At 34.8% G+C, this 14739-nt stretch overlaps 1 protein-coding gene and 1 long non-coding RNA gene across 2 annotated transcripts; one reads left to right on the top strand and one right to left on the bottom strand.

The window, feature by feature from the left end:
* Positions 1–2571: 2571 nt before the first annotated feature.
* LOC110620666 (serine/threonine-protein kinase EDR1) lies at positions 2572–12997 on the top strand. Its single transcript, XM_021764479.2, has 13 exons — positions 2572–3182; positions 5969–6385; positions 6506–6609; positions 7704–8884; positions 9495–9535; positions 10344–10412; positions 10531–10631; positions 10838–10916; positions 11000–11098; positions 11971–12039; positions 12150–12199; positions 12301–12477; positions 12580–12997. The coding sequence occupies exons 1-13, from the start codon at positions 2760–2762 to the stop codon at positions 12713–12715; spliced, it is 2946 nt and encodes a 981-aa protein (XP_021620171.1). The 5' UTR covers positions 2572–2759; the 3' UTR covers positions 12716–12997.
* Positions 12998–13179: 182 nt separating this feature from the next.
* Positions 13180–14464, bottom strand: LOC110620697. The gene is made up of 2 exons (XR_002488856.2): positions 13914–14464; positions 13180–13785 (listed from the first exon to the last, which is right to left on the bottom strand). It is a non-coding gene; the product is annotated as an uncharacterized LOC110620697 (long non-coding RNA).
* Between the last annotated feature and the right edge of the window lie 275 nt (positions 14465–14739).

Below are 14739 nucleotides of genomic sequence, written 5' to 3'. Positions count from 1 at the left end.
CATCTGCTCGTTGTTCATATTGTTGAGATCTGCCCCATTGACCATCAATAGGGTATTTTGTCCACAACTAGGAGTGGAGAAAATGATTGCACCTTTATTAGCAGTAGCTCGTGAATTGTCAGCCATTTTAGAGAATAGAAAAGGGAATAAGAGACTGGTTCTAATCCAAATGAACAAAGAGAATTCAATGGATTTCACGGCAATGGAACCAAATGATGTTGCTTGAAAAAAGAGCTGCACTATAATTGGTTCACCTGCAAGGAAGAAAATGTGAGGTGGTTGGCGTCTACGGTAGTCACTTCAATGCTCAAATCAGTAAGCTAAAGAGAAGGGTGTGTATAATAAATTGTTTTGAACTCAATAATGGTTGTGTAAAAATTGTGTACTTTTGTTTATGTGATAGTTAACTTTTATACTATAAAAAAATAGAGTTAATTATAGTATTTTCTGAAAATTCAGCAATAATATAGCTGATTAATTAATAAGGAATCCTACCAGCTAATTGTTCGGCTAATTGCTGGATGGTCCCTACTAACGATAACTTTATGTGAAGACTCGACCCCTTTAAAAAGGGGTGAGTTTTGATAAAAAAACCAGGTGTTATAGTGTTCGGGTCTTCTCTTTTATGGATGAGACCGCGTATCAACTTATCATATTCTTATTACATGACCCTATCTTAAAATGACAACTTATACTTGTTTTAGACGATTGTTGTTTAATATTATTTATTATTTAAATTAATTTTAAATTTAAAATTAATTTTAAATATACTTAAATACTAAAATATTTTTTTAAATAAAAATTACTAAATAATACTTTAAATATTAAATAATTCTAAAAAAAATGTAAAACAATAATTTTGATAATGTAAAATTAAGTGGTACTAAATATTTAAATTTCAAATTAAATATTAAATAATTAATAATATCATTCGATTTGTTAAAAAATATTAATAAAGTATTAAATATTTTTAATAATAAATTTATTTAATTTATTAAAAAATAACATTAATGGTAGATTATAAGAATAATGTTAAGATATTAGATAATAGGTTCAAAATTTAAAATTCTTAATACTATTAATTAAATTTAAATTTTTTTAGTTAATTTTTTATAATTTAAATTTATAATATATAAATAAAATGTACGGGCACTGTAATAAATATTAAAAAAAACGTGTAATGCATACAGGATAAAACTAATAGTAAAAAAACACTTTAAATTTAAAATTGTAAAAAATGTGATGACATGGCTACTTTTATCTCCACATGTTTTTTTAAAATTATACTTAAATAATTATAATAATATTTTTTTAGCTTTCTTTAATATTATTATTCATTTATATCATTCATTAAAAAATAAATAGCCTATATTACTAAAATATTCTTAAAACATTAATTGTAATTTTTCAATACAAATTAAACAGAAATATTTTAGTAATTCCTAAATAAATTACCATATCCGAAACTGAAATATAATAAAATATATAAAAAAAGTAAGTATTCACAGATTTAATCTGATGGTAAGTGTATTTTAATAAATCGTAGAAATATTAAATTTTATTTTTCTATTTTTAATTTTTAATTAAAAAAAAATAAGTATGAAATATCATATTTTATTTTTCTATTTCCAATTTTCAATTCAAAAAAATAAGTATGAAGAGAGTAAATTAAATTTAATTATTACATCAATTCAAACTGCATATTAATTTTACATTTATTCTACAATAAAATGTCAACATATAAAATTTAAAATTTCAAGTTCAATTAAGAATATTTAAAAAATGCTATATACTGAAATTTAGCTAATTAAATTTATTTTTAAAAATAATTTATAAAATATATTTTTTAAATAGAGAATTAGAGTATAAAAACTCATGCATGAGTTTAGCATATATTCTTTCCACTCATAATTTTTCTCTAATTTTTTTATTATTTTAAAATTATTATCTATTTTTTATATATAGTTAATATATAAATTATCTATTATAATTTTATTTAATTTTTAAAATAATTTTTATTAATTAGTAAATTATCTTTTAATAATTAATAAAATTTAATATTTTTAAAATGAGTATAAATGAAAAAGTAATAAAAAATTATTATTTTTAAATATGTATAGAAAAATAAAGTGAAGGGACATAGATATTAAATATTTATCTATTAATATATTAAGTTAAATTAAGTATTTATAAAATATTTTAAAATTATAATATTGTTTAAAAGATTGTTAATTTATTAATACATAACTAATTTTTTTTTTTTGTAACAATTTATATTAAATAACATAATTAAAATTGCTTTGGTAAAATAAAAAATAAAAAAATAAAATTGGTTCGATCAGACGCAATATTCGCCGTTAAAACACGAACGCGTCATTTAACAAAGCGAAATCAAAGTGTCACCTTCATGTGGACCCTCACTACCACGTCAGCAACTACATCGCCTTCTCATTGGGTCGTTAAATTTGGCCCTGTCAACGCAGAGTATTCCACGGTAAGTGGTATATCAGTAATTAGAATAAAGTTCAGGTCCTTTTCTTTACAGGCCAACAAATATACCATCCACTCCCTTAAGTTTTCCCTCCCATTGCAGGTTCATCGGTCTTGATTCTCAGAGCCAAACAGGAGGCGGGGAAAGAGTGAGGGAAAGTGAGAGAAACAGCGAGAAAATTGATAATTAGAACTTAGTAGTAGAGGAAGAAGCCATAGGAAAGAAAGCGAGGGAAGGCAGACAGATTAAACAGAGATAAGAGGAGGAAATGAAGCACATTTTCAAGAAGCTACACATAGGGAGTAACCACGAGCCACATCGGTCAAACGAGACCCCTTCGTCGCCACCTTACACCTCCGATCACCGTACTGCTCCCGCCAACCTTCCGGCTAGCCCTCCTTCAACATCTTCGTCACCGGCGTCCACCGTTACTGGCGCTACAATTTCTTCCCCAGCGAATAATTCTAATAGTCGTACGGACTACTTCTCATCAGAGGAGGAGTTCCAGGTGCAGCTAGCGTTGGCGATCAGCGCATCTAATTCAGAGTTTAGGGATGATCCCGAGAAGGATCAGATCCGAGCGGCAACGCTGCTGAGTTTGGGAGGGAATAATCATCATAATCATCATCGGATCGATGTAGGAAGGGAAAAGGGGGAAGCTGCCGCGGAGGCCTTGTCAAGGCAGTATTGGGTGAGTATTGTGGACTGTTCTTGAAGTTGCATTTTGATACTTGAACTACTGTGTATTGTATTGTGATGAATATGCCGGGAGTTTAGGGTTCTCTAGTTATTCTTTTGTTAGTCGATAATCAATACCAGGTAATTCCGTCTCTGACATTGGATTGCAGTTGATTAGGGTTATTACTGATCGCTGTTCTGTATAATTAACTGTGAAATTATTTTAAATATGGTCAATTAAGCTATTCCTGAGTCTATGCGGTGAATTATAGTGATTGAACTTGGAGGTAAGGTTCATCTTTTTTTGTTAAATGCCCCCCAAAAAAGGATCTGAATTCCTTTCGGTGGCGGATGACGAGCCTTTAGAAATTAAATATTGTACTGCTTTTGGATTTATGACGATTAGGCTTGTGGGCATCGGATTTGCTTAGATATGGCAAATTAACCATCCTTGAATATTTAATGGGTCAATTATTGTTAATGGTCTTAAATTATGACCACCGCTTCATTTGGTTGTGATGATAGGTCTTAATGAATTATGGTTGAACTCCAATATTAGATAGCTAATATAACTACCAAAGATTTTATTGAAATCGACATAATATGCAAGAATTTTCTTCTCGGTTTATCTTCTTCTACTTCTCTCCTCTTTTTTTTTTTTTTTTTTACCATCTGTTTTTCAATTCCCTCCTCTTTCTATATAATTCACATTCTCCAATCCTAGGTCCTATCAAAGTGTTATCATTTCAATCTTAGAGCTTTCTTTCCTTTCTTCTCCTTCTTTTCCTTTACCTCTGCGTTCTGTGCTTTCTGCATTGTCTTTTCCTCTTCTTTCTTTTCTTTCCCTACTTCTTGTTTCCTTCATTAGATTTCTCCATTCTCTGTATTTCTTTGTTTCTCATTCCCTCCCATTCCTCATTTTCTTATTTCTTCTCACTTTCCTTTCCCTGCTACAAACAAGAAGTAGAGCCTAGCATTCATTGTCAAGTATGGTCAGAGTAAAGATTCAAAACCTGGACGATCGATTTGATTCATTAGAGCATCAACTCAGGAGCTTCATAACAGATAATAATCAAAGAATGGATGAAATGCAATTGGAAATGCAGCAACTCCATCAAGAAAAACAGCAAAACATGGGTCAAAATTTTGACATTCTAGATTCACTCTAGAATCAATGCAAAGGCAAGCAACATGGGACAGAACATTATATGAGAGCTCCAATCCGAGGTGCTGTTAGCCTTGCTTTGAAATAAGAAGTTAGAATTAGTTTTGAAGCCGCTTGAAGAATTTTAGGTGGGGAAGAAGGATCAAGAAAACAAATTTAATTCAGAATCTTCTATTCAAGATGTGATTGGCGAAATGCCTGCTTCTTAAATTGTGGAAAATTCTCATACTGGTGGATTGCTATGGTACTAAAATCTGGTTTTATTCAAGGGAATTCTAAACCAGTTTTATTCTTTGTTGTCAGGATTGTTCTTGACAACGAACAAAAATAAAGTTCTTGAAGAGGAAAGTGTGGAAGTATTAGTCTCAAAGTGGTTTTAGTTTTTGTTGTTTAAGCATCAGATCCTTAAAAGAACATGAATGTAGAGGAAGCAATTTAAGAAAATTAAATTGTTGTCTGTAGATGACCTATGGCTTTGCTTTGAAGAAACTGAAAAATTCAATGGCACTACAGCTTGAGGAAAATTGCAGAAAATTCGTGATTGTGGCAGTCTTATTCTTAATACTGCTCTTTCCTTTAATTCTGGAGGTGGCAATGTTGTTAAGTTCAGCTTTCTCTTCTTCCTTGTGGAAAAGGATGATTTCAAGGGAGGATAATACTAGGACTTACAAATATAGCTCTTATTTGGGTAAACAGTTTGACCAAATATGGAAGAATATAAAAAGAATTATCTTATCTATCTAAAATTCTTTTCTCTCTCGTCATCTACTTCTCTCTCTTATCTTCTTCCTTTGTCCTCTGCTCCCCCCTTAATTTCCTCTTATTTCTCTGTAATTCACCTATCATAAGATCAGTGTAATTAATATTGTTATTTGTTGGGTTTTACCTAAATTATTGGAAACTGGGTTTAGGTTATATTCAGGCTTATGTGGAGTGGACTTTTTAGGGATGAGCCGCAATTTTGGTCCGTCACTGATGTTATGTTAGTTGTTGCTAAGTGTGGCTCTCTGGTTTGTATTTCAAGCAGGACCATTCATCTTTGATGGTCAGATGCTTGAGTCGGGGGAACTCTGGTCAATTGAATTCTAGTTGTGTTCATCTTCTTGTTGTGTTTTCAAAGTTTGGTTTTTGTGTTACTGGTGTGTATATGGCGTGCATGTATGGTATGGGATTGATGCTGGTTGATAGATTAAGCAGTCCCATTGGGTATAATAATCTCATTATACTAGGTGCAAGTGAGGAAGCATGTATAGGAGTCGGCAGAAATGTGTGACATACCTCTAGTGTGTCTCAATTTGGTTTAAGTTAGGTGTAACTGCTGGCAATATTTGATTTTGTGTTGCTTGCATATGATGTTAATGAATAACGTTATTTACTCTATTTTTCTCGAATTGTGTTGGATTGGTACACCATAAATTCAAAGTGCTTAATTTTGAGGAGATAGTCATGAATCTTTTATTTGTATAACAATTGCAGTCTGCAGAGATCTGTGGCATGCCTGTAATTTGCCCTATTTTTGTTTAAGGCATATCGAAATGCTGTTAGTAGTCAATTTGTATTGTTAACATGTGATGCTATCCTACAATGTTATCTTATTTCTATCTGCCTTGATTTATGTTGGATTTGTTCACCAGGAATATAATGTGCTTGATTATGAGGAGAAAGTAATGGATGGTTTTTATGATGTTCTCTCCATAAGTCCGGCTGTCCGAGGAAAAATGCCATCTCTTACGGATCTAGAAACAAACCCTGCGAGTTCTGGTTTTGAAGCAGTAATAGTCAACCAAGTGATTGATCCTGCATTGGAAGAGTTGGTGCAAGTTGCCCAATGTATTGCTTTAGATTGCCCTGCTACAGATGTTGGTATTTTGGTACAGCGGCTAGCTGAACTTGTTACAGGACATATGGGTGGGCCTGTAAAGGATGCTAACATAATGTTGGCAAGGTGGATGGAAAGAAGCACAGAGTTGAGGACATCCCTTCACACAAGCGTGTTGCCTATTGGCTCCATAAATATTGGTTTGTCTCGGCATCGAGCTTTACTTTTTAAGGTCAGGATTATTTTCATCAGTGACTAGTCCCTGCATGGTTCTTTCAGGCCAAAATCTTGGTGCCTTAATTATATATCTGGACACTCTTCATGTTCATTATCTTTCTCACCTTGTATATAGGTATTGGCAGACAATACAAGGTTACCTTGTCGACTGGTGAAGGGTAGTCACTACACTGGCATTGAGGACGACGCTATCAACATAATAAAGTTGGAAGATGAAAGGTTATTGCTTGTTATTCTTGAAGGTTTTTGTTTACTTATTGTAGAACTTCCTGTGATGACTAGAAACTTTAATTACTGATTTTACCCTCATTTCTATATGTGTATGTATCTCTTTTATGTTGTTACTTGGCTGTAATTGTTTATGGCTTAGGGTGTGATTGCAAATTTCTTTTCAAACATTTTCCATTTTTGACTTGCTAAATTCAATATTCAAACACATGCCTCGGACTGCAATAGCTACATGTTATGAAACAAGTCATAGGAGATGTATGAAAGGATATATGAGTTGTGGACCCCTTCAAGTATCTCAATTTCCCATACTGAATTTAAGGTATTGCTAGTGGGAAGGCAAATGCTATGGTGGAAGAAAGTACAACTTCCCTGTCAGTGTTTTCCCAGGTCACATGTTAGACATTGACGTTTCAGTTAGACAACATTCTTTTTTTTAATATCTTTCTCATTTCCGTTAGAAGTGAGTGAACAGGGGATAATATTCTTTTGCTGGAGTTGTTTCTTAAAATTTATATCAGTTTCTGATTAGGGCGGCCATTATTTCTTGTTTTCTGCTTTTTATTTTGTTGCCCTGGGCTGAAAGGGGTTTTTAGGCTTAGGAATGAAATTTTAGAAATAAGATGTTTGTGGAGAAGGTCAAGGAATCAGAGCTCTTTGTTATTTAGTTGTGTGGACAAGTTTGGCCTTCTCACATGGGTGGTTACCTAATGTTGATGTCATAGCAAATTGCATATTCTTCATTTGTGCTGACATTTGCCTCCTCATGTCTCGTGCGACTACCTTTCTTTTCCATCATTGTGTTTGTGTTTTGCAGAGAAAATCCATTTATCTAGTGTACACTTCCCTTTTTAGTCTCTCATGGCCGAGCGGCTAAGATCCCAAAGCTATCATATCCAACATACATCTCTTAATTGCAGATTTTGAGGGAGCCATTTGATTTAGTCTCTCATATTTTAGAAAAACTCATACCGATAAGCCATGTTTGAGTTTTTGTGTGTGTGTGTGTACATATATTTGAGTTTGGCTGTTTCTGACCTATTTCCAGGTTCTTCTACTTCTAACTTATAAATTTCTGTTTTCAGGGAGTTTTTGGTTGATCTAATGGCAGATCCAGGGACACTTATTCCAGCTGATGTTCTTAGTGTGAAGGACACTACCTTTAAATCATATAACCCAAACATTAGTAAAATCCCTGGTATTCATTCTTCTAATGCACCTGCAATTGTTTCTGCTGGATCAAAGCCATCATTGGGTGAAGGCAGTAGTCAGAACTCTTCAGTGGATGGTAGTTTGCCTCTGGATAGAAGGTTGACTGCTGAAAGTATGGAGTCCTTAGCTTCATTCTCTGGTGCTAATAGTGATGTTGGTGTTGGTTCTTCTGGTGTATCTAGTAGAGCATCTACTACTCAACATGATAATATTTCCTCCTCAGTTATTGGGTCTTCTCTGTATAAGGGTAGTCGTGGAGCCCATGGAATTGGTGATGCTGTGAGGGTGAATGTTAATGTTGTCCCATATAATCAAAATGGCTCAGAGGATTCAAAATTCCTTTTTTCAGATCTTAATCCATTCCAGATCAAAGGAACTGGGAAAAGTTTCATACACAACAAACCTGCTGAGAACAAAGTTGAGGACTTTCAAGGGCAGAAAAATAATCCCTTTCCTGGTCGCCCCCCTGTACCATTGATGTGGAAGAATCGACATGCATACAATGAAGTCCCAAGGAAAAAAGAATATGATTATATGGAGGGTCTCTTTCCAAGAATTAATCGTGAACCAAATAATTATAATCAGTCATCATTAGCTTCTACCAGTTCTACCATGTCTGATAAGGTTTATTCTCAAGGCCTCAAGTCATCTGGTAATTTGAATACGGCCAGTAGAGATGGCAATGATACAAATGCTTCAAGTGGTACATCTTCAGCTTTGGCACCTGGCATGAATCAATGCTATAACTCATCTTTGGTTGAGGAAGTAAACTCCAGTTTTAAAGAAGAAAATTCTAGGGATGCAAAGAATTTCGCAAAAGATGCAGAACGCATGGTTAAAGATGATGAAAATAGTGAAATTTGTTCCCATGATAGGAGAAAGTCCTCGCATGACAGATTTTTGGGGACCAACCTGAAACTAAAGGAACCAGAAAGTCCTAGCTCATCAATTGATTCCAGCACGAATAGGGTTGATCAAATATTTGACGATGTAGATGTCGGTGAATGTGAGATTCCTTGGGAAGATCTGGTTATTGGTGAGAGGATTGGACTAGGTAATACATTTGCTGATGTGGTTTTTGTTTGGTGATTATCAACCATGGTTTTGTCATGGCTAAGGCTGTTTTGCAATAAATATGTGCTTATGTGCAGTCAACTATATATGATAAAAGTAACAGCAACCCACATACCATATGAAGTATGCTCTCAAGTCTCAACAGATCAGTCTTACCAGTTTTTGTGATAATCTTGTTTTGTGAAACTAGGCCTTAGTTTGGATCTTGTTTTACTCTTTGTTCTCGAGCACCAAAAATATTCTTGTAGCAAAAGAAAATTAATATCTGTTCCAGATTTTGTTCTGTGTATTTCCTTGATAAATTTGTTTATCAAGTTCACTGCAAAGCACATTTTGAAATTAAAAACCAAACGGGCCCTTATTTCTTTTGAGGTGGAGACAATTTTGCATGGTAAAATGGCAGTTCTCTTGGAAAGAGTTAACTTGTGTATCTTGCGAGGCTAATGTAGCTACAGCCTAATATATTCATAGTAGGATGAGAATTGGTATTATTTCCATGTTTGCATTGCATTGCATTTCCACATATTTTGATTCCTTTTATGTCTTTCTTCCCTCTAATTTGTTTGTCTCTCCTTTTTTCTTGTAAGCAGGTTCATATGGAGAGGTTTATCATGCTGATTGGAATGGCACGGTGAGCTTGAATTTTCCTGCATTTACTTGAATTATTATTTTTTCAGGACTTATTTAAGGAGACTTTGAATATCTCTTCTATCTATTTTTCTTATTGGCATTCTGGCCTTACTTTAGTCCTGTTAAATTCATTGAAACAGAGGTAATATGCCCCTTGTAAAGTCTTAGGTACTCTTCTCCCCTTGAATTAGCTTTTGAAAGAGTTTTAGGTAAGTCTATTTTCTTAAAGTGGTATTAGAGGCTCACCATCCAATGTTGGTGTTTCAAGCTCCAAGTGTTTGGTATTGGGCTGGTGTTTCAAGCTCCAAGTGTTTGGTATTGGGCGTGAAAGGGGTGTATAAAATTTACATGATAGGGATAATGTACCCTTTATAAATCAAAGGGTACTTCTTTGCTTTGAGCTAACCTTTGGGGCGAGTTAGACTCTGCCTCTTTTCTTAAGAACTCTCTTCATACTCAACTTGTTGTTCTTTATCATTCTTCTTTTTACTATTCCTCACCTGGTTTCCTTTTGCAAGTTTAGAGTAGTAGATAAATGGTAATAGATTTAACACATAAAATGTTTGATTTGGAAAAACCCCATTTATTTGAATAATGAACATGCATTTTATTTAATTTGGATATGTGCTTAGAAAAAAGAAACTATATTTTACACAATAGCTGTTATCTTGTCTGCATTAACTACTTGGACACTGGATACACACTGCTAATTTTCTACCTTGCAAAATGGTAGTCTTTTGCAATTTTTGGAGGTAAAAAAATTTTATAAGTTCTGACTTTTGGCTGGTCCATTTTTGTTGAACTTGCAGGAGGTTGCTGTGAAGAAATTCTTAGACCAGGATTTCTCAGGTGCTGCTTTAGCTGAGTTCAAAAGAGAAGTGAGCAATAAATTAGCCTTTGCTATTCCTGAAAATTTTTTTGTCTGCTATTGACTATTTATTTTCTTAGTCCGAAATTATAGCCCTTGGAAATATGATATTTGTTATTTGGTGTAAGGTGCGAATAATGAGGAGATTGCGCCATCCAAATGTTGTCCTTTTTATGGGTGCTGTTACGCGACCTCCAAACCTCTCCATCATTACAGAGTTTCTTCCAAGGTTATAATTCTGTGCCTTCATTTTGTTGGTCATATCGTTGGTCATAACTTCTAGTCAGTTATATTTTATGCCGGAGCAACAAAATTGGTAGCAGCATACTAGCACTATGACCTTACTAGCGTGTGCATGCTTCATACTCATTCCACTTCCAAGTTCCAAATTTATTTTGTTAACAATTGTTATTACATTGATATTTGCCTTACTAGAGGAAGTTTATACCGCATTCTTCATCGTCCTCATTGTCAAATTGATGAGAAGCGTAGAATAAAGATGGCTCTTGATGTGGTATGAGATTTTTAAACTCTTTGCTCTCTCTGATCTGCATTCAACGTCTTTGTGTTGGATTCAAATGTTTCTGCCTGTTGCAGGCAAGGGGTATGAATTGTTTGCATGCCAGTATACCGACAATTGTTCACCGGGATTTGAAGTCACCAAATCTTTTGGTTGATAAAAACTGGAATGTCAAGGTATGTTTTGCTTTTACTTTGTTGATTCATTGGCATATTCTTCTTACAATAATCTGCTACAGAAACTGATTTATGTGCATGTATGTTTGTGAATGTGGGACATGCTTAATTGATGTTCATAACATTCTGAATTATCTGCTATTGTTTTCTCTTGTTTCTGGAAATAGGTACTCCATCAGATTAGTCTGATTTGTGAGTTTCAGTTCATATGTTGATGTCTTTAGATTTACCAACTGGTCTTCTCTTACTGCTTTGATCAGAGATTGTTGTATTGATCACCTGTTCTCTAAACTTATCATGAAAAAGAGGTCACGGGTTAATGGTGTTTTAACCAAAATGGTGCCTACAAATGGGTGATAGGGATTTTGTGGTTTGCTACAGCATTTTAGCATTAGCCAATCTGAGACACTGTTTGGCATTTTAGTTTGAATTGGAGTTATAGTTTAGGCGTCGTCTGATTGATTAGAATGGTGCAAGAAGTTGCTCCTGTGTTTGGCCCTTCTCTTTAAAAAGCACTTCCTCTTTTCCCCTTCCCCAACAGATTTTACAATAAAATGTTTGCTCTAAAGATGAAAATATAAGTTATGAAGAAGCAAATGATAGTTTGTGTTGACTTATTTACTAATCCTAGTTGATTTTAGAGATTTGATTTGATCTGATTAGGATATTTAATTATCTCTGTAATTATTATTTGATTATTTACTTCCTGTTTAGATATGATTCTCTGTGTATAAATAGTCATGTAGACCAATTGTAAAGATTAAGAATGAAATACAAGAATACTCAAAATTTTCCCCAAAATTCTTCAGTTTGCCTTCACAGTAAGTTGTTTTGAGATGCACCTTATGACAGATTATACCATTCACTTGCAGGTTTGTGATTTTGGGTTGTCACGCTTGAAGCATAACACCTTTTTGTCATCCAAATCAACTGCAGGAACAGTAATAATCTGATATCTCCATCCTATATATATCTTTATGGACATTGTGCAGTTTGTATCTTGATCTTACCTTGATGCCTTTTCTGACCATATATGCCTTTGCTGTGTTAGCCTGAGTGGATGGCGCCTGAAGTTCTCCGTAACGAACCCTCAAATGAGAAGTGAGTTGCTGATGTTTTTTTTTTAAATATTTCTCTCTTCTTTGCCTACTGGAGGCACTTTTACTGGTATGATTAATATACTAAAATAAGTTGTGGAACAGGTGCGATGTATATAGTTTTGGAGTCATTCTTTGGGAGCTTGCGACACTAAGATTGCCATGGAGTGGGATGAATCCAATGCAAGTGGTTGGAGCAGTTGGTTTCCAAAATCGTCGCCTTGAAATCCCCAAGGATGTTGATCCACTAGTTGCAAGGATAATTATAGAATGTTGGCAGACGTAAGTTGAAAAAGGGAGTTCATAAATATACTCCTATCAATTTTCCTTTACTAATATGAATTCACTCTATTGATTGCTGTTCTCGGTATGGTTGTTACTCAGGGAGCCAAACTTGCGTCCTTCTTTTGCACAACTTGCAGTAGCCCTCAAGCCCTTGCAGCGGCTTGTCATCCCATCACATCTGGACCAACCTAGCTCTCCTCTGCAGCAAGAGATCTCCGTAAATTCTACTCCTTGAAGTGTCTCAACTACTCAATTGTGAATAAGGGACATGTCTTGTTTATTTTGGCTTTGGTGTGAGGGGAGCATAGGAAGTTTAGGAAACGGAAAACAAGGAAAAGATAATAGAAGAAAAATTTCTAGGCACTGGTTTGTGCAAGTAATGGATGTATACTGCTGCCTCCCAAAAAATGTAGCAGCACTTTTTTGTACAGCTTGGTGTCGGGGACACGTGTGTGAAACTTTGTAACATATGCATTAAAGAGAAAATTGTCATAAAGATGGTGTGCGTTTTCTTTTCCATGTTATGTTTATAACATTCCTTGAGGGTTCGTTTGAACCTGTGAATTTTTGCAAAACTGTCGTGGTGAAGATATTTTAAATTAAAAAAAATTGAATTCTTTTATAAGAAAGAAATTATTTAAATTGAATTTTTGCAAATCTTTTAATTCGAAACCGATAGATAAGGGAAAAATAAAAAGGAGTCTAAGATAACATTTCATTCATAAATCAATTAAAATTTGATCTGGCCAGTACATAGTCCTCAATGCATCGGAGAACATAGGAATTTATAAACAAGATAAAATAAAAACAATCCAACCAGAGTTTCAAAATAATAAGAAATTCTAGAGCCCAACACAAAGAAAGTCCATATAAAACAAAATCCTAAAAACCCTAACCCGGTTGTTCCAACACTAGATCCGGTTGCTCAAACACAATGCTCTGCTCCCTTCTGGAGAAACCGACCGACGATGCTGGCTGGAGCAAACAGGAAGGCATCTCCATTTATAGTAGTCTCAAAGACCATGTGAAACACATTGAGGATTGGGGAGAGAAAATAACATACGCACAAAACCCTCTAGGAACATAGAAACGGAGCAAAAGGCCGGCCAAACACATGCAACCAAGGAAACTGCCTGAGAGGGAGAAGATTAGATAGGAGAAGAACACCCCCAGAAAAGATAAAACCAATGAGGGAGGGGATGTGCTCTTAGTGACACCCGTATCTTTGGGGCTTACTCCTCGAGCCACCAATGCCATCCAACACCAGAACTCAACATTTGGAACCTAATCTGGGGAGCTTAAGACCTGCAAGATAAAATACAACACGAAAACAAGAAAAAATGAAAACAAAGTAGCTACAATAAAAAGCCCCTCGCTAGATCAAAACCATTGCAAATAACCAATAAAAAACCAAAAAGCCTATCTACACCCACCTGATGGTAGTGAGGGTAGACCCACAATCGAGTAAGGGGAGATGTCTTCTGCCCAACGGGGCAAAAAGGAACCAATGGTGCGGTAGGGTGAAGGCCAATAGCCTAGAGAAACGAGAGACAAGAAAGAAGGGAAGGTCGAAGGTTGTATAACCCTCGCTATCCGCTGGAAGGATTGATCATGAATGCTTCTGGGGCTAAACTAAGAGCCACTTTGTTGCAGTTTCTATTAAAAGAAGTGAAATTGACATAGTTTAGTGGATGACATTAACAGCCAAGAGGAAGGCCTCTCCAATCCCTTGCTAGCAGTGCCACTGCTCCTAATCCTAACTCTCCTATTTGAATATAGCCCCAATGAAATTGATTAAACCATGTCTGAGCATTGACCATTGACGTGATTGTAGCTGAGATTCAAAAGATGAGCATTGAGCATCGTGCCTTGCTCATCTTTTCGTCTTGGGATAGGCCTGTCTGCTGACATTTTTTGCCAGCAACTCTGAGTCATGGTGGAACGGAGCATAAAAAGCAATTGAATTCGATGTTTAGTGATTCATCAAATATTGTACTTGCTATAAGAATTCTTGATTTATTCAACGATATTTATATCACAGGAAGCTAAGGTTTCAGAATAATAGTTAGTGTTTATTCTCGAATATAATACAAGGTAGTTGATTCTGTTGTAACTAATTTTATTAGCTATTACTCACTCACCTTAAACCTTATATGAATAGCAAAGAGATCAATGAGAAAGCATCTTTGAATGCAATCTTTCTCTCATTTTCTTGTTATGGTATCGGAGCATCGAAATAATGTTGTTTGTCAAAGATGC

This window comes from Manihot esculenta, chromosome 8, assembly GCF_001659605.2.
Source record: "Manihot esculenta cultivar AM560-2 chromosome 8, M.esculenta_v8, whole genome shotgun sequence".
In the NCBI taxonomy this organism is placed as follows: Eukaryota; Viridiplantae; Streptophyta; class Magnoliopsida; order Malpighiales; family Euphorbiaceae; genus Manihot; species Manihot esculenta.
The sequence above is the reverse complement of the archived record's forward strand: the minus strand, read 5'-3'. Positions and strand labels throughout refer to the sequence as shown.